Source organism: Salvelinus fontinalis, chromosome 2 (genome assembly GCF_029448725.1).
Source record: "Salvelinus fontinalis isolate EN_2023a chromosome 2, ASM2944872v1, whole genome shotgun sequence".
In the NCBI taxonomy this organism is placed as follows: domain Eukaryota; kingdom Metazoa; phylum Chordata; class Actinopteri; order Salmoniformes; family Salmonidae; genus Salvelinus; species Salvelinus fontinalis.
Window position 1 is genome coordinate 56,022,837 of NC_074666.1, and position 26,081 is coordinate 56,048,917.

At 47.6% G+C, this 26,081-nt stretch overlaps 1 protein-coding gene across 12 annotated transcripts in view; it reads right to left on the reverse strand.

Moving 5' to 3' along the window:
* Positions 1 to 26,081, reverse strand: part of LOC129821463 (transcription factor COE1-A) — a 112,910-nt gene that overhangs the window by 14,648 nt on the left and 72,181 nt on the right. For all 12 annotated transcript variants that reach the window (XM_055879158.1, XM_055879199.1, XM_055879167.1 and 9 more), the window contains exons 10-11: positions 22,521 to 22,647; positions 8,955 to 9,043 (exon numbers count right to left, since the gene is read on the reverse strand). In XM_055879158.1, coding sequence (XP_055735133.1) covers positions 8,955 to 9,043; positions 22,521 to 22,647 — 216 coding nt within the window. The remainder of the gene's footprint in view (positions 1 to 8,954; positions 9,044 to 22,520; positions 22,648 to 26,081) is intronic.

The window sequence follows — 26,081 nt, forward strand, 5'->3', positions numbered from 1 at the left end:
CGGGGACCATACAGACAGAACATGATGAGGAGGTCAGGAAAGCAATAAGGAGTTTTAGTGCGCTGTCCAAGGTGCTAAATTCACTCAATTATGGCAGCGCTGCCACTGTGTTAACCTCTCATTACTGGCTCAGTGGGCCGGGGGAGGACTGGGGGAGGGAAGAGAGACCACTCCACACTGCGCCCGCCTCCCAGCCTCCCATAGCCCCAGAGAGATGGAGGGATGGAGAGACACGGGGGTCCGGGGAGAATATAGAGAGAATATGGAGAGATGGAGGGATGGAGAGACACAGGGGTCCGGGGAGAATATAGAGAGAATATGGAGAGAGTGCGGAGAGATGGAGGGATGGAGAGACACGGGGGTCCGTGGAGAATATAGAGAGAATATGGAGAGAGTACTGAGAGATGGAGGAGAGTGCGTTTCTTTGGTCTTGTCGTCTCTCTGTGTGGCTCCAGCCCCCGGCCCCAGAGAGCTATGGAGGGACATGTGGGACAAGGGAAGCCTTCCATCAGATGGAGATGAGAGAGACGAGGGGAAACTCAGATCACACACATTACTGGGTGAACACAAACACCAAGGCTAAATCACAGAGGACGCAGGCTGAGACACAAACACCTCGCTCCTGAGCTGTTCCCCTCTCCTCATGACCCCCGGAACTTTTCTCTATCCTCCAACACGCTCTGCTCTCTCTGTCTAAACCCTAACCTCTACATCTCATCCTGTCTCTGCCGTGATAGATAGATATATGCATGGTACTTCAGACAGACAGACAGACAGACAGACAGACAGACAGACAGACAGACAGACAGACAGACAGACAGACAGACAGACAGACAGACAGACAGACAGATAGATAGATAGATAGATAGATAGATAGATAGATAGATAGAAAGACAGAAAGACAGATAGACAGATAGACAGATGATCTGCTGAGGCTAACAGACGGGGTGTGTGACATCAGCGTGATCCATTGGCCTGGTTTGTGTAACCCGAATCCATTTCCTCCTGGGTTACAGTAAACGCAGGCGCCCAGCGATAAACAGGAAAGCAACCCGATCCTCTGGCTGGTCAGCACCATCATTAACCGAACATGGACTCCTTTCTTGCCGCTTCACAAACCCAGAACACACTTCATATAAAATAGCTAAGGTTCTACGGCTCTCACCCTTTATACTACAGACTGTTTACGACTAGATGTACTTACTAGAATTATTTATTTCACCACTGTTCTTCACACTAAACTGTAGTAACAATACTGTGTGTGTGTGTGTGTATATGTGTGTGTGTGTGTGTATATGTGTGTGTGTGTGTGTGGGTGTGTGATCCATGTGCTAGCTGACTGTCTTCCTGCATTAGGATCACTCTCTCTCTCTAGATGACCACGCGGCACTCTCTCTTTCTCTTTCTCGTTCCCTCTCGCTTTCTTTCCCTTTCTCGTTCCCTCTCTCTGGCTTTCTGTCTCTTTCTCGTCCCCTCTCTCTGGCTCGCTCTCTCTCTCTCTCTCTCTCTCTCTCTCTCTCTCTAAAGGAGGAAGTGTCTGCGCTCTATCAGACAGGCTTTTACTGGGTAAATGATGATAGCTCCTAATGTGATCACCATACATTAGGGAGAGGAAATGGTGGGAAAGGAACACTTGGGTCATATCTAGATGTAAAGGCAACACGCAAAGAACACATTCACACGCCAAGCCAGGCCAGCAAATACATGACACATTTATCCCTGAGCTTGTTCATTTGCAATCGTATCATCTCCTAATGTTCTACCAGAGCCATAATACAAGCAGGGTCAGAGTCGTTCGTCTTGAACAGAGAGACCAAAATGATGATGTCATCCTTTTGCTGCCCAGCCCCTTCTCCCATGGACCCCTAACTCCTCTCTCTAATGCAGCAGGCCACTGGGACTTCGTTTACGACAGTACTTGGTGAGACGACACAGAATGATGTCATCTCTGCGTGACTCAATGACCGCTGGAGAAATGTCCAATATTGTATATTGGGGCAGCAGGTAGCTTGGTGGTTCGAGCGTTGGACCAGTCACCGAAAGGATGCTGGATCGAATCCCTGAGCTGACGAGATAAAAAATCTGTCGTTCTGCCCCTGAACAAGGCAGTTAATCCACTGTTCCCCGGTCGGCCGACATTGTAAATAAGAATTTGTTCTTAACTGACTTTCCTAGTTAAATATAAAATACTAAAGGTTTATATTGTATCTTCACTGTATGACTCTAATATTGTACAGCACATTCCCTGTATCAACTCAGTCCATAGAAATACGTTATTCTACCCTGGTATCAGCGTTCAAGCCCATCCAGTCATGACAAATGGAACACCATAAAACATGGCTTCCACAAGCTTCAGTAGCTCTCAGCAACCTATGGCAGATAGATTCGTCTGACAATCAACGACTTCCCTACAGTCTGTTTTGAGCCCGCCTTGAAAAGAGAGAGAGAGAGAGAGAGAGCGAGAGAGAGAGAGAGAGAGAGAGAGAGAGAGAGAGGGGGGGGGGGGGGGAATAGGAAGAGAAAGAGAGAGAGGGAGAGGCTTGTGTGTGGCTACTGCTACGGCTGGTCTCACAGTGTGTTCGGTTGATCTATGCTACCTTGCCGTGTGGAATACGGACAGTTAGCTTTTTTCGCGCGAACGAATGGCGTGTATACTGTAAACACGTATATCTGATACGCAGGGCGAGCTACGGAACAAACAACAACAACATGTTGAGGGGACGGATGGAGGTTGTTGCTGGGGAATAGTTGAGTCCTGGCGGCCCCAGATTGTCCTTGTTGAACACATGCCAAGGGGGTCATTTTAAAGGCAGCCTCTGTCTTCTCTGTAGTGGTGTGAATGTTCACTGAACAATTAGAGCTTCTGCTTTCCCGTCCTAATCCCTTCACACGGCCCACTACTCCGTCTGTCCCTGCCCGCCTGTCTGTCTGTCTGTCGCTCGCCACCCATGTGCTCCCGTCGGGCAGCCAGGCGACCTGGCTCTATATGTGCACTCAACACACACACACACACACACACACACACACACACACACACACACACACACACACACACACACACACACACACACACACACACACACACACACACACACACACACACACACACACACACACACAACCACGCTTGCTCCCAATCACTCCCTCCCTGTTCACCTAGGCTAGAAAATCTGCTGTGACGATCCAAATGAATGTCAATGATATCCACTGGAGCTTGTCTATTATCTGTTCCAGTCTGATCCCAAGCCTGATGTGTTATCAACTCAGACCATTCTTCTAGACTGGATAGAGGGAAGTTGTCACTTCTTCAATTGTTTTCTTTCTTTCTCTCTCTCTTTCTTTCTTTCTTTCTTTCTCTCTCTCTCTCTCTCTCTCTCTCTCTCTCTCTCTCTCTCTCTCTCTTACTCTCTCTCTTTTTCTATTTCTATCTTTCTCTCCATTCTCCCTCTCTCTCCCCTTCTCTCCCGCCTCCACCCTGGGAGATTGAGTTCAGCAGTTGAAAGGAGTGCCGTCAACAAACAGTTATTACCTCAATAAAGGAGGGGATCGATAGGGCAGAGATGAGCAGCCAAGCTGGTGATATCAGCAGAGAGGAGGGGAGGGGGAGGCCACTGTGCCAGTCAGCCAGCCAGAGAGGCTGCTGGGAAAGAAATTACCTATACACTTCCGTTGGCCGCCCATGTCCAAACACTTCACAAGACGTTACAGTAAAGACGTCAAATGCGTGGGGATGATTTTATCTCCCCCCCCCCCCCCCCCCCTTTCTTATGCCCACACACATAATCATGGTATCACACACGGTCACACTATCACAAACACTGGTGTGTCTTCCCCTTTACTGTGACTCAATTACTCTTAGCGGAACAATAATAAAGTCCAGGGAGCGGAGGCTTCGATCGGCTGCCCCGCTGGAAGGCAAGCTGCTGACTGCACCATGATGGATCACCTCTGGCTGCCTGCACACTTAAACAGCACAAACACCCCCCCTCACACGCATATACACACACGCGGGGCACGCACGCACGCGCACACAGACACGCACACATAGATTGCCGTCCATGCATTGCAAACCTTGTAGTGTTGAGCCTGCGGATAACAATGTGAAAAGGGAGATATGACTGTCTGTGTACGTATTGGAGAGACTGGAGACAGCGTGCTAGAGGCCGAGGAATGAAGGACAGGCAACACGAGTTCTCGTATCCTGTAAGCCTATTGTTTCTGAGTATCCATTTATAGTCCAGGACCTGTGTATACTTCTACACACGTGCGTGCCTGTGTGCACATGCATAAACACAGAGATAGGCGTTTAGCTTGACATCCCTAGGGGCGTATGGCACCTGCTCAGGCTAATACATGGTATAAGAAGAGTGGATGTTTTCCTCCATGAGGCCTCCCTCTCTCTCTCTCAGGGGACAGGGTTGTTTTTCTCAACTGTTAGGAGGATGTTGAGGGAGGGAGCGAAGGGGGCATGTGGGTGACAGAGGACCTCATGACCTGACTATAACCCACTCAGCTCAACGCTGATGGCCTACAGCAGGGGTCCATAATTACATTCAGCCGTGGGCCGATTTTCCCTTTAGCGGATTGTCGGGGGGCGGAACATAATTATAAATAATTTTTACACTGGAAATTGACCGCAAGAATCCCGAACAGATAGATATAGTATAAGAAAAAAAACGTAATTATTCCAAACCTTGATTACATGTGGGTACAATCACATAGGCCTACGCCTCTCTATTAACGCATGGGAATACTTGGGAACAAATTTCCGAAATTAAAAATAATTTTTGAGTCTTTTACGTCTTACAACTAAAATAATCAACCCCCCAAAAAAGTTACATTTAAAAAAAGAAAATTCTCTGAGAACTCGGGGGCCAAATAAAATCACCCGCAAGCCGAATTTAGCCCCTTGGGCTGCCTATTGGAGAACCCTGGTCTACAGTCTCAAAGGCTTTAAAGTAATGGATTGGATATTGCTTACTAAGTAGCACACTCTCCATCTGAATCACATACAGTCAGTAGCTACATGACCTTATCCAAATGAGGTCCTCCTCAGCTCAGACACTAAGCCCTTGACAATCCAGTCTCATCAAGACATGGCCACTGAACTCTAGATTTAACAGTACTTGCTTCTGGCCTGGACCAAGAGAATGTCGAGCATTCTAAAATACCCTTGGAGGCGCCGGCTATGCGTTGCTGAGCAGGACTAGACAGCAGAGCCGACAGCACCAACTGGCTGCGTCACCATCAACACCTATAGAGGTTTATCAGATCTGTCCTCCCCAGGCCAGCTGCAGCCAGGCTGGGTAGTGGGGGTGGTATAGGGGATGGTGGGGTGGTCAGTACTAACACAGATAACCACATCAGAGGAGGGGGGAGTACGGTTGGTCAAAAATGGAGGTGAGTCACTGGCCCATCCACCCTCTGACTCATCCTTTCCAGGAAGTAGAACACGCCCACTGCCTGATGACATCATCACATCACAGTCATTGGGTATGACATCATTTCCTGCTAGATGTCTCCTCTCACTGATTAACACGTTATGAGATGTTGGAGAATGTATTTAAAATGTGATGCACTGGAACTCCATGCTGATTTTTCCCACTTCAATCAAAAAAGAGGTCAACAAAGGCAGTGAAAATGACCGTGTCAATCTCCATGTCCATGTGTCCGATTTTTTACAAATCAAACCAACCTCATTGGACATGACAGTGCACTGGTCTGCATCTAATGGGGGTAAAAGTGCTGGGAGTGTGAGTGAGTGGAGGGCGTTCGGTATGGAGCGATGGCTACAATAGCTGTCTGTTTGCCTATTACACAGCTGGTGCTGCTCTACATGTGAGGTTAATGTGAACTAATGACGTGTTCAGTGTGTGTGTGTGTGTGTGTGTGTGTGTGTGTGTGTGTGTGTGTGTGTGTGTGTGTGTGTGTGTGTGTGTGTGTGTGTGTGTGTGTGTGTGTGTGTGTGTGTGTGTGTGTGTTTGTGTGTGTGTTTGTGTGTGTGTGTGTGGAAAGCCGTTTCAACATATATTAATATTATTTTTTATATCAATATTTTTATGTTTTATATCAATAATGGAATTTTCTATATCAATAATTCTAATTTCTCTATAAAAAAAATGGAATCATCGATATCAAAATATCATTATAATATGTTTTATATAATTGTTTGAAATATATCGATAATTACATTTTTTATATCAAAAACTAGAATTTTCAATATCTATTTGGTATATCAATAATTATCTAATGATGCATATATTACCATATATTTAGCATTATTAAAACTTAAACCAATCAGCTTCAAGCGCTTTGAATGTCAATGAAGAGTAGAGTGGAGAGAGCACTGAGAGACAGTCTTCACATTTTGTTGCCTTAAAATGGATTTTTAAATGGATTAGATTGATTTTTTTTCTACTAATGTACACAACCTATTACACAATTCTAAAGTGAACAAAAAATTATAGAACATTTCCCAAATAAATAAAAAATACAAAACAAAAAGGCTGCCAAAGGTGCTTCGCCAAGTATTAACTGTGGGGTGTGAAGACATACGCAATCGATACACTTTCCTTTCTTATTTTCTTATTTTTTGGGGGGCGGCAGGTAGCCTAGTGGTTAGAGCGTAATGCCAGGAACCAAAAGATTGCTGGATCGAATCCCCAAGCTGACAAGATAAAAACAAGTCATTCTGCCCCTGAACAAGGCAGTTAACCCACTGTTCCCCGGTAGGCTGTCATTGTAAATAGGAATTTGATCTTAACTGACTTGCCTAGTTAAATAAAGGTAACATGTAAATTACTTTGGAAAATGTTCTGTAACTTTTCTTTCACTGGAGATATTCTAGCTACTAAAGTAATGATGAGAGTAGTGTCCTTCACTACACACCAGAGCCCAGGTTGGATTGCCAATGGAGCTGCTGTAGTCTTAAGGCACAGTGTCAAACTCATTCCACGGAGGGCTGAGTGTCTGTGAGTTTTCACTCCACCCTTGTACTTGATTGAGGAATTAAGGTCACTAATTAGTAAGGAACTCCCTTCACCTGGTTGTCTAGAGCTTAATTGAAAGGAAAAAAACAAAAACCAGCAGAGACTAGACCCTCCATGGAATGAGTTTGACACCCCTGTCTTAAGTTCCGCTTCGGTTCGACTGGTTGTCCGCTGGTTTTCCTTTAAGTGAAGCCATAGACAACCAGGTGAGGGGAGTTCTGAACTGAACGAGATAAAACCAGCAATAGGACTGCTTGAGACGCCGAAAGAAATCTGTCATTAATTTTGATGTTTTGCACAGGATATCGTAGTCACTGCAATTTTACATCGAACTAAGATGCTCGGTGCAGTATTTCTCAAGTGAACAAAATGTGTATGGAAACGATTCGTCTCTCGCTGAAGGACAACAAACACTTCATTTTAGAATCCTTACTGTTGACCAAACACCGACAGAGGGCCGTAGACTTCGGGCTACAAACAGTCGAGAAAAAAAAACTTCCCGAAGACCAAAACGAACAGAAACGTCGTCAGCGTATATGCACAAGCTTTTTTCGCCACTTTTAGAGCGTGTGGAGCGTGTGTGAGCTAGGAGACTGGGCTAGAAGTCTGAGCCTACTCTAGGTACAGTACAGGAGCGGGGTAAGGCGAGTGGCGGGGTGGAGTGGGGCACACCGCCATACTGCTCCTAATTACCTTCCTCTTACTCTATTAAGTGCTGTTGTTCCAGCAGGGCTCCAGGGTATGAGGCACAGAAAACAAGATAAAGTGCTGTATATTTATTACTCCCAAAGGATCAATTTACACCCTGCTTTTCTGTGGCTCGCAGAGCACAACATGCACACACAAGTTATACACTCGTCCAAGTACGCACACACATAGCGGGCACACATGAACACACACACACTTTGCTGGTGAAGGAGTGTAAAGGAGTGTGGTGCTTTGCTTTTTGCACCATTTTTAGGCAATGCTAACTGTAACAGAATGGTGTGCACTTCCACAGCAGTGATGTCAACTGCCCTTGGCTTAAGCGCGTTCGCCCGGCGACACGTGAGATCGTTAACACGTGCAGGAGTCTGTGTGTCGTTCGATGACATCAGAGATGACAAGGACTCCGCCGTTGCCGAGACGTGGAGTCTGTTCCCTTTGATGTCACAGGAAGTGTGCGTCGCTGGAAGCGCTTCAGTGAGAAACGCTGCCGATCCAAACAGCTGGTGAACACACAGGGTCGTGACCCTGCCCACCCAACAGGCTACAGTACAGTATGCTAAGGTTCAGCTGCATCTGCACTCTGCAGGAGTACTGTACTGGAGAGGACCTGGTCTTTGCCTGTGTAGATAGAACTGACACATCTTTGTATAAAAAGATAAATGATCCTTTGGTCCTAATTACACATGTATTTCCACTCAACAGTCTTTTTGCTTTCACTGATAAAAACAAATAGCGTATCTAGAACATTATAGGATCTTGACGCAAGTGAAAGACAAAACGTATCTAGGCAAGAGTAGCAAGATAGAGAAGGCTGATTCAATCATTTGAGAGTGGTATTGGTCGAATATTTTAAAATCAAACTACTTTTAGATTCTCTAACAAAGCATGCTTGAACATGTAGAACTATAGACATAGAGTGGCGTGAGAGAGGACTGTGGACTGATTGGACAGTTAGGGTACAGGCTGTGGACTGATTGGACAGTTAGTGTACGGGCTGTGGACTGATTGGACAGTTAGGGTACGGGCTGTGGACTGATTGGACAGTTAGGGTACAGGCTGTGGACTGATTGGACAGTTAGGGTACGGGCTGTGGACTGATTGGACAGTTAGGGTACAGGCTGTGGACTGATTGGACAGTTAGGGTACAGGCTGTGGACTGATTGGACAGTTAGGGTACGGGCTGTGGACTGATTGGACAGTTAGGGTACAGGCTGTGGACTGATTGGATAGTAGAGGTGCAGGCGGTGTAACTGGTACCTTGGGAAGGCGTTCTGGATCTCCAGGGTGTCGGGGGATGACCTTCTGCAGCCGCTGAAAGCCGTAATCGATGGTGGGTTCATTCAGGGCTGAGGACACACACACACACACAGGAGCACAGGGTTACAACACTGTAACATCATCTTAGAATAACTTGAGCATACGATCACAATGTTCATCTCCAACTGGCCTCTGAGTTCACTCTTCGTGCAGTATTCATCTTGCCGTCCTTTTTGTACATTCCCAGGTAATTTCTGAAGTTGTGTCCCCAATGGAAGTACAAGGTAGCAGAAAAGGGACTGTCCTAAATACATCAGTAAAACACATGCATCGAGGAACCAGACAGGTACCAAGGCACTTTCCAGCCTGTGATTGCTTCAAAGTGAGCTTTTCATTAGTTGAAGCAACAATCTAGAGATAAAACAGAGCTAGCGTGAAGCAGAGTGAAGGGGATTTAAATATATGATCGTGGCTAATGGAAGTCATTTTACATTCCCATGAAGCTAGATTGCCTGTATTTATAAAAGTGAGTGTAAAAAGCACATACGGTATGGTAATCTGTGGATTTTAAAGGACATTTACTTTTTACGTTTAGCATTGCAATTACTGGTATAAAGCCTTTATCCTGTCAGAAGAGAGAGAGAGATGTAAAAGCCTGTCAGTCAGTGAGGGGAGCGAGGCGAGAGGCATATTTACATGCCTGCTGACAGCCAGCCAGGCGACTAGCGATAGAGGAACCGGAATGGCGGAGCGGAGTGTGGGCAGGGGGAGACAAGATGGCTGCCCAGCCCCAGAGCATTGTTTTATGGAGTTCTACCTGCCCTAAATGGAGCCTTTAAGAACTCTGTGAGACTCAACAACAGCACAAACTTAGAAAAAGGATTTGATGTGACAAAAAGTATCTCCGGTTCAACTTCTGAAAGGAACCAATATCAGGCCTGAAGCCTGATTTCACCCAAAAGAAAACAAAGTGTTAAGGTTACTCGTTTCAGAATTATTTTTGATAATTATTACCATGGACAGGCATAGTTTAGGTTCAAAATATAAGTGAATAACAGGGTTAGACTATTCCTGTTGCTAGAATAATCTCACCCCTGAAGCTGAACAGTTCGCACATTATCACTGACACAAATGCTCATTTATTCTGAAAAGGGATGAAATCATGTCTGTGGCAAAGAACGTTTTCACCGCAGGGACTGAACCCACATCGCCAATGACAATTCCCAATTTGGTAACAAAGAGCAGAATAAAAGCTAGATATTCCAGCAGGAATCTGATACTGTCTGCACAGCCGAACGCCCACCAACACCAGCCATCCCTAAACCCCGTTCCCAAGCCCCGGCCTCCACAGTCTGTGGCTGTGGGGCTTTCTCTTCCTGTTATCATAACCTCCCGGGCCTTTGTCAAGATGCCTGCAGCATTTTGACACTGGAACAATGACCCTTTCTTCTGCTGGGTCTGGGGAGAGAGGGGTCTGGCTGAGTGTATGCTGTGATGTCTGGTGCTCTCTAGGAGACCCACACACAATATCTCTGTGACTCACCACATTCACGGATATACTATCTATATGCACACAATCACGCAGGGACGCAGGCATGCACACACACACGCACGCACGCACGCACACACACACACACACAGATGGAGAAAATGGAGCGATGGGAAAAGAGGAAGAGAAAAAGAGTGTTTGACATGGTGTAAGGGTATGGATAAAGGAGATATTAGAAGGATGTAAGGGTATGGATAAAGGAGATATTAGAAGGGTGTGAGGGTATGGATAAAGGAGATATTAGAAGGGTGTAAGGGTATGGATAAAGGAGATATTAGAAGGGTGTGAGGATATGGATAAAGGAGATATTAGAAGGATGTGAGGGTATGGATAGAGGAGATATTAGAAGGGTGCGAGGGTATGGATAGAGGAGATATTAGAAGGGTGCGAGGGTATGGATAGATGAGATATTAGAAGGGTGTGAGGGTATGTTTAGATGAGATATTAAAAGGGTGTGAGGGTATGTTAAGATTAGATATTAGAAGGGTGTGAGGGTGCGGATAGATGAGATATCAGAAGGGTGTGAGGGTGCGGATAGATGAGATATTAGAAGGGTGTGAGGGTATGTTTAGATGAGATATTAGAAGGGTGTGTGAGGTGTGTGATGCTAGGTGCTTTCCATGGAGTGTTCCAGTAAATGTCCGTTACAGCTTAGTGTATTATGTTCCATAATTGGTCTGTCTGTGGTGAGCTCACACACACCAGTGGAGACGAAAATATAGCCAGTCAATTTGTCTCAAAATGATCAAAAAGACCCTTTAAAAAGCATGTGTCCACATCTGTACAGAGAATGGCATCCACATATACTGACAGATAATAACTACTGTATGTATTTGTAATGTAATCGTGACCGGTAGCTCGTAAAAAAAGGACCACCAACATCAAAACACTCCCATATACAGTGCATATAGAGGTATAGAGAACACACACACAAAGAGTGGCACCAGGTAATATGGCACCACACGGGCCCACTTTAACAACAACCATCCTGGAGTTAAAACAGAGCTCTGTGTCTCATTCACATATTATACTCTAACTGTGCCTATTGTTTCTCCCTCTTACCCTCCTTCAATCCCTACAAGCACATATTTCATTTAACATAATGACTCTTTGAGCCAACAATGCTTCAATTGTTTTTCAAAAGGCGAATTAAAGGAGTGTGTGTCTGTGCATAGTGGCAGGTCGCCTGGAACGGGTAGGTGAGTAGCACAAATACAGTGTGGAGGAGAAAAGAAGACCTGCTCTCTCTCTCTCTCTCTCTCTCTCTCTCTCTCTCTCTCTCTCTCTCTCTCTCTCTCTCTCTCTCTCTCTCTCTCTCTCTCTCTCTCTCTCTCTGTCTGTCTCTGTCTCTGTCTCTCCCTCTCGGCGGGGACTGATCTAATTGATTTAGCCACGACAGTCTCCACATTATTATTTAAAGGAGGAGAATTCAATTAATATTCAGATGAAGAGTTGTGTTAGGGAGATGACGGGTGTAGCAAGGAGTCATGTAAGGGGAGGAGGAAGACGGGCCCTGATGAAGCTTAGGAATCGAATATGGATGAGGAGGTGAGGGAGGGACGGCAAAGTTGAGGAATGGTGTCGGTAGGATGAGGGAGGTTGGCGGTTGATGAGGCCAGGGAGCAAGGCGGGGGAGGGGGCCAGGGCTGGCGGTAGGGCGGCGCTGCCTGTAAGGTCTCCATTAACAGGCTGATATGGAGATGGATGGGCTCTGCTCTGCGTGTCAACACGGCCACGCAGTTGTGGATGTCAGATGCTGTTTACTCCCCCTTATTGCTATCGATTTCCACATTGGGCACAATCTTTGCACCAGGAGAGCGGATAATATTCACTTACTGAGAGGTAAGAGGGCAGCAAGAGGGGGGAGAGTAGAGGAGGGGAAGGGGGAGGGAGAGGAGTGAGAGGACCAGGGGAGGAGGGCTAGGAAAGGAGGGGAGACGAGCAGGCCGTTTACACACTGGAGCAATATCAACATGACAACACGAGATGTTTTGTGGTGGTCCATTAAAAACATGATTTCCCTTCACTGTTGATGCTGGCTGCGAGAGAAAAACATTCAAAGCACTCAAGAATAATCAGTTACAAAATATGTTTGTTTTTTTCTTAGGAAAGAACTAACCTTTTCTCTACTTCCACCACTGAAAAAGCCTCCTGAACACACATTTAAATCTGTGTGGGAATGGGGGCAAAGGTCAAAGTACTAGTCTATGCAAAGAGACCAGCAGATATAACAGGGGACTTTATAGGCTTTCAAATGTGTACATATGTTCCCATTCATATGAATTAAGTGGAGAGGTGGTCAAAAGCGGACAGTGATTCTAACCAAACATCCATTGTGTGCCTGGATACACTGTTTATGTAAAATGACTCTCCGGGTTCCATTACACCAGGCCTATTCTCTGCCCTGCACTGTTTTCAATGAATGATTCCACTTGATAAGCATTGACAACAAAAGTATGCATCACAATTTAGAATCATAGTCCAGTCATAGGGGACCGAGACCCGGGTTTGATCCCGGGCTGTATCACAAGCGGCTGTGATCGGGAGTCCCAGAGGGCGGCGCACAATTGCCCCAGCGTCGTCCGGGTTAGGGGAGGAATTGGCCGGGTTTGGTCGTCATTGTAAATAAGAATTTGATCTTAACTGACTTGCCTAGTTAATTAAAGATAAAGTAAAACACAGACAATTACGGTCGCGAGCGCCAGTTGTATTCGGCATGACGAATCTGTCTCATATAAAAATGATTTCAAGCGGTTACAAAAACCCAATCCTGTTCAGGGATAAACAACCAGCACCATCTTATCAGGAAACACCCTGCCATGTTGTCTTCAGAAATAGACCGTTTATAGAAACACAACACTATAGACATCATATTAGTGAAACAAGACCGCATAAACATGTTGAGAATGGAGAAGTGAGTTTGGGTGGCCATCCGTCCTCCTGTACCTCTGCTGCCTGGCGCTCTCTGCGTGTGCAACAACTCAAAACCACACAGAGAGTATTTATAGTGTAGGAGAATTCCCTCTTTTAACTGTTTTATTGTTTTCCACTTATTAATACCACATGTGTTGACTTGGGGAAGAGATGCTGGTTTATGTTACTCCATGGGCTGCATTAGCTAGCGGTTTTACACAGAAATAACTCACAGGGCAGCGCAGGTTTGCACCAAATCAATCCCTAAAATGTCATTGGTGGAATTACTGACCAGAAAATGACATGGAATTATGGAATTATTTTATGTCATTGATGGAATTACTGACCAGAAAATGACATGGAATTATGGAATTATTTGATGTCATTGATGGAATTACTGACCAGAAAATGTATTGTGGTCATAATAGAAAAAAATGAACGGACCCCAATTTGAACAGAAGTTTGACCTTGGAGTCTACTTCAAGTTTGACCTTGAGGATTAGAGCACCCTATTATATTTGGGGCGGCAGGTAGCGTAGTGGTTAGAGTGTTGGATCGAATCCCCGAGCTGACACGGTAAAAATCTATCGTTCTGCCCCTGAACAAGGCAGTCAACCCACTTTTCCGAGGCCGTCGGTGAAAATCAGAATTTGTTCTTTAACTGACTTGCCTGGTTAAATAAAGGTGAAAAATACAATTAGGGCCAGAATGCAACATGGCATTGCTATTTCTTAGTAACCCAACTCGACCACTGTCAGAGAACGACACATTACAGGTTACCACAGCAGCCCGTTACAGTTGACCACAACAAAATGGCGCAACCTTGGCAAGAAGGAAAAAGGAGGTCGTCAGGAGAATTCTCCAAGATTAGGCCCCTGGTTGTCAACACTGGATTTTCAACAGTCTACTAGTGTATAACGGAGTATGAAGGCACAAAGCCTCTCTAGCCATGGAATCATAGCGACAGGCATTCTGACAGCTCTCTCCAAAACCAGAACAGATTCAAACGGGTAAAAGTAAACAGCAATAAATAAAGGAACACAACTCCCCCCCCTCCCTATCTCCCTCTCTTCCTCCCTCTCCCCCTGCTCAAACCACTATGTGAAGGATTCCTTGCAATCACACAGATCAATGCTCATTGAAATTTCATGAGGGCAGATCCAGGCCTCATCATATTTCACAATAATGACCCGGAGAAGAGGATGGTGTGGGGAGGAGAGGAGGAGGAGTGGAGGGGGTAAGGAGCGGGGTCAGACCCCCCCCCCCCCCCCCCCATAAAAAAATGGGTCAGTGTAAAGCACAGTGTGAGGAGTGGGAGGGAGCCTAAATCACTACTGGGGCGCCCCCACTGAGCAGTGTTTCGCATAGTCCTGGATATCTACATATATACCTACAGTATATATATATACCTACATACATATATATATATATATATAAAACCAGCAGAACTAGATCAGTATGGATTTACCCACTATTCTCTTCACCTGCCCCTTCCACAATAGCCTTGGTCCTCCGCTGCCTACAGTAAACAAAATGGAGATAAAACATTGCTTCCATTGTTTTATTTTTTTGGTCTGTGTTTGTTTCCCCCTGTTAGTGTGAACCAGGCCAGTGCATGTTTCCCTAGCTCAGGTGGGAGTGTTAAATGGACTGGGCTTGGCTCCCTCAGGTTCTGATTGGTGTTAGCGGGTAGCTACCGTAGCCAGCTAACCCTCCTGTGTGTGGTAATAGCTAGGGCTGCAGTTTAACAAGAAAGGAGAACGAGGGAGAAGAGGGAGAAGAGGGGAGAACGGTGGAGAAGAGGGGAGAATGGGGGAGAAGGGGGAGAATGATGGAGAAGAGGGGAGAACGGTGGAGAAGAGGGGAGAACGGTGGAGAAGAGGGGAGAACGGGGGAGAAGGGGGAGAAGAGGGGAGAACGGTGGAGAAGAGGGGAGAACGGGGGAGAAGGGGGAGAATGATGGAGAAGAGGGGGAGAACGGTGGAGAAGAGGGGAGAACGGTGGAGAAGAGGGGAGAACGGGGGAGAACGATGGAGAAGTGGGGAGAAGAGGGGAGAACGGTGGAGAAGAGGGGAGAACGATGGAGAAGAGGGGAGAACGGTGGAGAAGAGGGGAGAACGGTGGAGAAGAGGGGAGAACGGTGGAGAAGAGGGGAGAACGGGGGAGAAGAGGGGAGAATAGGGGAGAAGAGGGGAGAAGAGGGGTGAAGGGGGAGAATGATGGAGAAGAGGGGAGAATAGGGGAGAACGGGGGAGAAGAGGGGGAGAACGGTGGAGAAGGGGGGAGAAGAGGGGAGAACGGGGGAGAAGAGGGGAGAACGGGGGAGAATGATGGAGAAGACGGGAGAATAGGGGAGAACGGGGGAGAACGGGGGAGAAGAGGGGAGAACGGGGGAGAAGAGGGGAGAACGGGGGAGAAGAGGGGAGAAACGGGGGAGAAGAGGGGAGAACGGGGGAGAATAGGGGAGAAAGGGGGAGAATGATGGAGAAGAGGGGAGAATAGGGGAGAACGGGGGAGAAGAGGGGAGAACGGGGGAGAAAGGGGGAGAATGATGGAGAAGAGGGGAGAATAGGGGAGAACGGGGGAGAAGAGGGGGAGAACGGGGGAGAAGAGGGGAGAACGGGGGAGAATAGGGGAGAACGGGGGAGAAGAGGGGAGAACGGGGGAGAAGAGGGGAGAACGATGTAGAAGAGGGGAGAACGGGGGAGAAGAGGGGAGAACGAGGGAGAAGAGGGGAGAACGGGGGAGAAGAGGGGAGAACGGGGGAGAAGAGGGGAGAAGAGGGGAGAACGATGTAGAAGAGGGGAGAACGGGGGAGAAGAGGGGAGAACGAGGGAGAAGAGGGGAGAACGGGGGAGAAGAGGGGAGAACGATGTAGAAGAGGGGAGAACGGGGGAGAAGAGGGGAGAACGGGGGAGAAGAGGGGAGAACGATGTAGAAGAGGGGAGAACGGGGGAGAAGAGGGGAGAACGGGGGAGAAGAGGGGAGAACGGGGAGAGTGAGCGGAGTGGTAATGAACGAGGGAATGCAGCGCGGCCTCTCCTCTCCTCCCCCCTAGGGCTCCATGTTTCTCAGGTGTGATCTCATGGCTGCGGCTGGGAATCGATACGCTCAGCAGCCCGGCGCTCAATACCTCTGAATTATTGCTTCATTCTTCTCCTTATTATAGATGAGTTATTTTTTCCAAGCCCATACCACTTTGGGATCAATAGAATACAATCTTATTTTTATACATTTTTCCATACACCCTGTAGGGATTTTTTTGTGTCTTTTTCTTCCCCGTCGGAGCTAAATGAGGCCTTGTGCTTGGAGGGAGAAATGACATGTATGCCTGAAATCCATATCTAAAATGGACTGCTTGTTTTTTTCTAGAATTTGTACCTGGCTTGTTTTTGGTGCAGTGAGCTGTGAGTCAACTGTGAAAGGATGTATTAGGCGATCAACATAGGCTCCATCCACGGACTGTTAAACGGGGGAGGAGATAAAGGGACGGTAGAGCCTTGCAGATGCACAGTTCTACCTTCCAATGGCCTTGCTTCACACTTCACTCCTCTTGTGTACACTGTACAGTAGCGACACGCAGTAGGAATTAAATTAGGAGAATTCAGGGAGAGAAGATTCCTGTTTTTTACTCTATCATCTCTCTCTCGCTCTCGCTCTCTCTCTCGCTCTCTCTCTCTCTCTCTCTCTCTCTCTCTCTCTCTCTCTCTCTCTCTCTCTCTCTCTCTCTCTCTCTCTCTCTCTCTCTCTCTCTCTCTCTCTCTCTCTCTCTCTCTCTCTCTCTCTCTCTCTCTCTCTCTCTCAATGTCCCTCTTAATCTGTTTTGAGTTATGTTATCACACCGTCTTCAGCTCCAGACTTGTCATCACAAGGGTTTTATTCATTTAGCCTTTATTTAACCAGGTAATTCATTGACAATGACAACACATTCTCTTTTACAATAACAACCTGAAGGGTATGGTGTAACTACTGTCTCTTATCGGAGCTAAATTAGAGAAAAGATATGGAGAGAAAAGGGCTATGTGTCATTTCTCAGGCTGGGGATATGGGTTCACAAACAGAGTGTACGGGTGTGGGAGCGAGTGTATGTGTGATATGCTGTTCCCCCTAAGGCGTTTGGCTTTGTTATCAGTTCAGCCTAGCCCCTAATTGTGCAGGGAGTCAGGCATTATAGTAAGCAGACACGCACGCACGCACGCACGCACGCACACACACACACACACACACACACGCACTCTCTCTCTCTCAAGTCACACGTGCGGCATCTTTGTTTTCTATTTATTTATTGATTGTCACTTGGCACTTTGTGTAACACAGAGCGGTGACATCAACGTTGTGTTTCACAGGTGACCTGACACCTCCACCAGACGCCATTCTCAACAGCACATATGTCACACGGCGGCGGTGGCTGAGAGTCAACAGCACCCTAGAGCCACTGCCAGAACACACTGAGGACCTCGTGTGCCAGGAGTGATAATGAGCTCCTTGTTTGTCTTTTTGCTCACTGTTTTTGCCGCCGTGTTGCCCGCAGTATGACAGAACGTGAAGTGGCACCGAGTCACTGTTACTCGAGTCACAAGCAAGTCTCAAGACGCAAGGTCCGAGTCTCAAGTCGAGTTCCAAGTAGAACGGGTCGAGTCTCGAGTCAAGTCCAAGTCGTGCATTCTACGAGCAAGTCAAGTCGAGTCGAGTCGCACATTTTGTTCAAGTCAAGTCTCAGTAAAAAAAATGGCAGCCCATTTTGATGATGTAATAATACATTTGAACAACAAATTCCATATGCAAGCTTCCTAAGTACATTTTGACATACCAAAAGACTATGAGGTCTATGCTAGTCATTGTCGCTTGCTGCCTCATTGCTGATGCGCTTGCAAAATAAACAGTTCATATTCCTGATCACCCCCCCAAAAATGTTGGAGCTGCATATTGATTTATGGCAATCCTCTCTCCCTAGCATTTGACGTTTATGCTGCACCCCTGATCCAATAGCTGTACAGCAAATCAGCAATCTGTTCTCTAGCTCATCCAACTTGTTGATTGACAGTTTGCTGGTCCAATCAGAGGGCTGAGTGTGCGTTTCACTAGTCAATCTAGTAATTTTTTTGTTGTTGCAAGTGCGATGCTGTGGCTACTGTCTCTGGCTGCACGGAGAGTAATCCATGCAAACTCTGTGCCACAAAACGAGTGACAAAACGTTACAAAACCTGGCCAGATAATTTCAAGTCATCAGTCTCAGGTCAACGTCGAGCCCCGAGTCTTGATGCTCCAAGTCCAAGTCCAAGCCGACTCCAAGTCATGTGACTCAAGTCCACACCTCTGTGACAGAATATAACGAGAGCGAGAGGGCGAGACAGACAGAGAGAGAGTGAGAGAGAAAGAGAGAGAGAAAAGAGAAAGAATCCTCCGTGTTTACAGTGGGTCATAGGTGGTAGGTTGTGACTACACCCACTCCACTATAATACTGCAGTGATCCCCTCCTGCCTACTAGCTTTTCATTAACCCTGCTGTAGGAGAAGGGTGGGAATCCCTCTGTCTGACTGATTCGCTGGCCAGTGGCAGCTGACATGGACCCCGTGGTTACCAGGTAGCCATTGATTTCTGCCTGGCCCAGCCGTAGGGGCTGGGGTGGAGGGGGGGGGGGTGCTTGAGAGACGTTCATGCCGATGCCTGTATTGATTTAATTAGGCCCTCAACTCCACCGCGCTCCGTCTCCACGGCAGCAAATGATTAGAGCTGCCAGCTGTCCTACGGGTGCCACGGCGTCCAGCTGCCACCAATCCCCCATGCCCAGGACGGATGCACTGCACACTGGCACAGGAGCCCAGTCAACCCACCACAAGGTGCCGACTGGAGACACCAGAGGGGAAAATGAAGGGGTTTAGAGTTAGATCTCTGGTGGTCAGGTCTACTCAGCAGGCATGACTGGTGCCTCACAGGGGCCGAGGCCAGGAGAAGTTGAGGGACAGGAGGGGACACAAAGGGCACGGTACTGGGACTGTGGAGAGAGGTGGCGTGGGTGTGCTGCCCAACCCAGTTAACGCAGTGTGATGTCTCTGTGTTGAAGGTAGAGGAGTTTGATCGCATATCAGAGACCAAGGAGAAGAGATAAGACGCTGAGCATGTGTGAGAGCCGGTGCATGGAGAAGGCCCAGCTGTGTATTATTAGGAATATGTGGTTTACGTGTACATTTCTCACCGCTCAGATCAAGCAGCATAAGGATCTCCGTGGAATCCCATCTGCCAGCCACATTACAGACATTTTCTCTCTTCCTTTTTAAAAAATGTATAATTACTTTCAACTCGGGGCTCTCGTTTGTGCAGAGTGTATGTGTTTAATTGCTCTGCCAGAGGGGGGACTAGAGCAACAACAACAACAACATATGGAATCCGACGGAGAGCCAGTGAGCGCTCCCAGCTATGACCTTTCACCCGGGGAGAGAAGTCGACCTTGACGCGGGGTGAGGTAACCGCCGGGCCGGATCGAATTTCCTAATTCACATGTTGAAGAAATTGGCAAATGAGAGGGTCAGGGTTCATCTCCGCCCACTTGAAAAAAGCACTTAGCAGCCAGACAGGCCTGTATGGATGGAGTCAGGTAGCCTGCGGGAGGACGGCCCAGCCCAGCCCGCCCGGCAACCAAAGATGATTAAAAATCATTTCTGGGTAATGAGACTTCCCCATTCCACAGCCAGCCCATTTACAGCAGGGCTTGGTTAGGATGCAGAGTCACTGCCTTGCATAGTGTCACACAGCCCACAGAGAGAGAAAGTAGTCCCAACACGGGCGTGGGCTTAGCATGGTAACATAACACTAAAACATGTTTTACATCATCTTACTGGTGAAAGAAATTATATGAGGTGTGGCGTGAGTAGAAACTGGAGTGTACAACACAGACACACACACACACACACTGGATGGTGTCCTACTGTGTGGCATTGTGGACCCGTGTCAAGAGGATCAATATTAATGAGTGAGGCCTCCCATTGTCACCCACACCCTCCACTGTGTGTGTGTGTGATGTGTGTGTGTGTGTGTGCGTGCGTGCGTGCGTGCGTGCGTGTGTGCGTGCGTGCATTGTATTTGTATATACATGCATTTGAGCATGCAAGTGTGAGCATGAGAGAAATAAAATATAAAATGAGAAAGCGGAAGGTGGCCACTTCACTACAGAAGTGTTCCTCTCTCCCTCCTCCCTTCCTCTTTCCGAGGGAAGAGAGGAAAAGTGCAGAAAAGGGAATAATGCCACAGCCATTACAGGATTTTAAAATTGCTCTGGGATTGGTTCCACCCACTAAGAGAGCTCAGTGAAATGGTTTGCAGCCAGGTTCCTCCATTATGTACAACTTATTACAAACAAATTTCTCCTCCAGGGCATCTCTTATAATTTTCAATTAGGTGAAACGAGGTGGTGAGCCCACAGAGGCTATGATCCACCACTGTTTCAATACAGGGTGTGTGTGTATCTATGAATATTAAAAGTGCATGTGTGTGTGTGTGTGTGTGTTTGTGTGTGTGTGTGTGTGTCTATGAATATTAAAAGTGTGTGTGTGTGTGTGTGTGTTTGTGTGTGTGTGTGTGTGTGTCTATGAATATTAAAAGTGTGTGTGTGTGTGTGTGTGTGTGTGTGTGTGTGTGTGTGTGTGTGTGTGTGTGTGTGTGTGTGTGTGTGTGTGTGTGTGTGTGTGTGTGTGTGTGTGTGTGTGTGTGTTGTGTGTGTGTGTGTGTGTCTGTGTTAACCCAAAACGCATTCGCTCACGTTCTGGACGGATTCACTTTCTTCAAATGGCTTCAAGATGGAGGCCTATAAAGCCCAGACTGTTTTCCTAGCTTAATTGTAACGCTTTTACGAGCATTTTGTCGTTACAATCTCCCAATCTACAGTAATTAAGTCAACATTGGCCTCCCTCTGAACCTCCCATTCACAGAGTGGGTGCTGTAGCCTACCTTCCTGCTAGTCCAACAGGCCTCCTTGTTACTGTTAAAGCAGCGGGGGGGTTACTGCCTGTGCTGCAACACACAACCCTTTCTCAGCCTCTTGGCATACAAGCGCTCCATATAACTCCCTGCTAATTTCTGCACATAAACACATGGCTATGGAGCCAGGCAGGCAGGCAGTGCTAGGCTAGTGGCTCTGCTCACTCACGGATGAATCAGGCCCCTCTTTCCTTCCTATGAGCGAGATAAGTTCTCTATTGGCCTTATCTACTGGATTGTACAGGATGTCACTGCTTGTGAGAGCGCCGTGCCGGGCATTAACCTCCACACAGAGGAAGTAGGTGGGATTCTTAGGCCAGAGAGGCCTGTGTTTGCTAGGAAGCCCCTGTCATCCACTGTGAATCACACAGCTACAGAGAGAGAGAGAGAGAGATAGAGAGGCTCTCGGTGTGCAGCTAACTGTGTTTTCGGTTCCGTACTTTGGAGTTGATCATAACAAGCTCTGGTGCGTTCTGCACTCCTGTACACAACTCTGCTATTGGATCTCTCACCTTGCAGATGGTGGTTCTTTTAAAGGTTCATTAAATATCTTCGTAGGCGGCCCGACCAAATATGAGTTATAGATCTGTCACTGTCATCGAAACCAAGTCTGGTATGTGGTAGATCTGTTCTACGCAAGCTATTTCTATGCTTTCCGTCTTAACGTTCACTGTTGCGTCTTTTTTCTGTTCAGTTTATTTTAACAACATTTCACAGCATGTACAATGATTCTCTACACTATACCACAGGCGAACATGATAGAATTCTAGCTACCAGCAACGGCGGAGCGATGGCTACATATTGTGTCTTTAACACAAGGCTCTGAAATACTGATATGAAACTGTCGATTCTCTGTCTGTCATGGCCTGCACTGTGTAGTACTGTATATACAGATGACGCTGCTTTAATACGTTAAATAATTGTAATACTCTGAAAGAGTTGGACCACCGGTGTGATCCCCTGTAAGGATGTACAGTAGTGCATGACGCTTGCAACTCCTGGATAGTGGGTTTGATTCCTGTGTCCGCACGCACGACTGTAAGTCACTTTGGATAAGAGTAGCAGCTAAATGGCGTATACTATTCTTCTTATTACTATATTATTGTGTCTATATTAGTAGAGAAACTGACCTGTGTAGATGAAGCGTCCGGGCGTGCCTTTACAGAACTGCTTGGACTTGTAGGAGAGGGTCACCTCGACCACCCCTGGGATGTGGCGGGGCGGAGTCTGCACCCGGATGGCATGGGGTGTGATGAGCTGCAGGAGGAGAGAGAGAGAGTGCACAGAAGAGAGAGAGAGAGAGAGAGAGAGAGAGAGAGAGAGAGAGAGAGAGACAGAGACAGAGACAGAGACAGAGACAGAGACAGAGAGACAGAGAGACAGAGAGACAGAGAGACAGAGAGACAGAGAGACAGAGGGACAGAGGGACAGAGGGAGAGAGGGAGAGAGGGAGAGAGGGAGAGAGGGAGAGAGAGACAGAGAGATATGGCAACCGTTAGTCAAGTCTATGACTTCTGCAGTTGTGTTCTCTACAGACTCAGTTCGCGCTCCCCTCCCCTCTCCTCCGATCTCCTCTCCTCCCCCGAGTCAGAGTTTGGGTGTGTGAGTGGTGCTCTTCAACACAGCAAACAAACACTTCACATCAATGAGCCTCCACTGATCCCTTTCTATTGTCTGCCAGGGTAAACACCCTTCACACTGAACGAGAGCAGAGGGACAGCTGGAGGGAAAGGAGAGTGGGACAAACTGTCGACAATGCCGTCAGACACATAAACAACACGCTTATTGATTTGATGACTTGTGGTGAATGAAGGGCGTTTATGAGTGGACTATGTCATCTGCACTGCAGCAGCGAAGGATCTCATGAGTTGTTGAAGAGTGTTGTGAGTCTGAGTGGTGTTAAAGAGCACACACACACACACACACACACACACACACACACACACACACACACACACACACACACACACACACACACACACACACACACACACACACACACACACACACACACACACACACACACACACACACACACACACACACACACACACACACACACATCCAAAGTGAGAGTGGTATTGTTGGACTGGAGCCATAGCTCCCCACACACCTGGAGAGGCTGTGTGTTACAGAAGGTACATAAACATGGAGCTTGAGTGGGGCTAGGGGAACAACATGACAAGGATCAGTGTGTGTGTACTGAGAGTGTGTGTGTTCATTATGCCTGGCCGACGGTTATCACAGCTCTGCAGGGCTGATCAGTATCGGGGGTACAGAGGGAGGGGGGGGGGGGGGGACAGGCTGGGTGATATTGGAGGGCCCTCGAGGCCCTGAGAGCAGGGAGCTAACATAGCCTCACCCCTGGCCTCTCCGGTATGGGAGGGCGGTAATTGGAAACACACTGTGGGGCCCCGGCACTTCCTACATCGGACCAAGGGCCGAACAGCACTCCAACCAACCGGCCTCTGAGACCAGAGAATACTGAGGACTAGACGGGACACTGGAGTAGTAGTTCTAAGTAGGCTATACTCAGTGATGTAAAGTACTTAATTAAAAATACTTGAAAATAAGTGCTACTTAAGTAGTTTTTTTTGGTATCTGTACTTTACATTAGTATTCATATTTTTAACAACTTTATACTTTTACTTCACTACATTCCTAAAGAACATGATGTACTTTTTACTCCTTACATTTTGAATGCTTAGCAGGACAGGAAAACTATCTAATACACACACTTCAAGAGAAACATCCCTGGTCATCCCTACTGCCTCTGATCTGGCAGACTCACTAAACACATGCTTCATTTGTAAATTATGTCCGAGGGTTGGAGTGTGCCCCTGGCTATCCATAATCAAAATAAAAAATAAAAAATGGTCTGGTTTTCTTAAGGAATTTGAAATCATTTATACTTTTACTTTTGATACTTAAATATGTTTTTGCAATTACATTTACTTTTGATACTTAAGTATATTTAAAACCAAATACTTTTTCTCAAGTAGGATGCTTTTTCTCAAGTAGGATTTTACTGGGTGACTTTCATTTTTACTTGAGCCATTTTCTATTAAGGTATCTTTACTTTTACTCAAGTATGACAATTGGGTAGCTTTTCCACCAATGGCTTTACTTCAGAGCTACTGGGCGAGGAGACAGGAGGGTCTGCCTCTACCTCTACCTCTGTCCATGTCCTCTAAAATAAACCCTGGGCTGAGGGTGGGTAAACAGGCAGGGCAGGGCAGCTGGACAACTCAGGCAAATCTGCCCCTGGAGGCCTAATCAGTGCTATTCCTGACCCCCGTCCCGTCTCTCTCCCCCTGGCTTCAGCCATTACCCCATGACCATGACTGGCTCTGAACCCCTTTGGCACTGGGGAACTACTGTAGCAAAGGTTCCTATTCCACTAGCCAAGGTTGAATAAAGCTGCAATTATTCTACAAATTAAAAGAATAAATACAACAAAAATACAGAGCCAAGCGGTTAACGGCAAGCATGTGTGGGACTCGAAACCCGTGTATTAATAACATTATGCCAACATGGTTCTGCAATTTAAAAGTCTAATAAATAAGCAGTGATTATTATAGCTGAATCCCTGGCCGGCGGGGGAGAGGAGAGCAGAGTGGAGTGTGTTGAAGATTGGATCAGCTCATTAGCCTGCAGACTGAATGGCAGGTAGAGGAAATCAACTTTGGCCTCGTTCAGGCTGCTTTTTACCAGCACTACAGTTACAAGGCTCGCCCTGCCCTCCAGCCCTCCAGCCCTCCATCCCCTATAACCCCCACTTCAGCCCCTAACCCCTATCCAAACTCTTACCCCCCCCCTCCAAACCCTTACCCCTCCTTCAACCCCTTACCCCCCCTTCAGCCCCAACCCCCCCATCCCCTTACCCCCCTTCAGCCCCTAACCCCCATCCATCCCCTTACCCCCATCCCCCCCTCCATCCCCTAACCCCCCTCCATCCCCTAACCCCCCTCCATCCCCTAACCCCCCCTTCAGCCCCTAACCCCCCTCCATCCCCTAAGCCCCCCTTCAGCCCCTAACCCCCCTCCATCCCCTAACCCCCCCTTCAGCCCCTAACCCCCCTCCATCCCCTAAGCCCCCCTTCAGCCCCTAACCCCCCTCCATCCCCTAATCCCCCCTTCTGCCCCTAACCCCCCTCCATCCCCTAACCCCCCCTTCAGCCCCTAACCCCCCTCCATCCACCAACCCCCCCTTCAGCCCCTAACCCCCATCCATCCCCTAACCCCCCTCCATCCCCTAACCCCCCCTTCAGCCCCTAACCCCCCTCCATCCCCTAACCCCCCCTTCAGCCCCTAACCCCCATCCATCCCCTTACCCCCCCTTCAGCCCCTAACCCCCTCCATCCCCAAACCCCCCTCCATCCCCTAACCCCCTCCATCCCCTAACCCCTTCCATCCCCTAACCCCCCTCCAAATCCTTACCCCCCCTTCAGACACTAACCCCCCTCCATCCCCTAACCCCCTCCATCATCTAACCCCCTCCAGCCCCTAACCCCCCTCCATCCCCTAACCCCCTCCAGCCCCTAACCCCCCTCGATCCCCTAACTCCCCTCCGGCTACTGGGAGAGGAGAGAGAGGGCTGAGGGGGCTCTGCTATAAACGTGCTCCAGATGTAGACCATAGCGTAAGGTGTAAGGTCTACTCATCCTGATGTGGCCAAACATAAAGATGCAC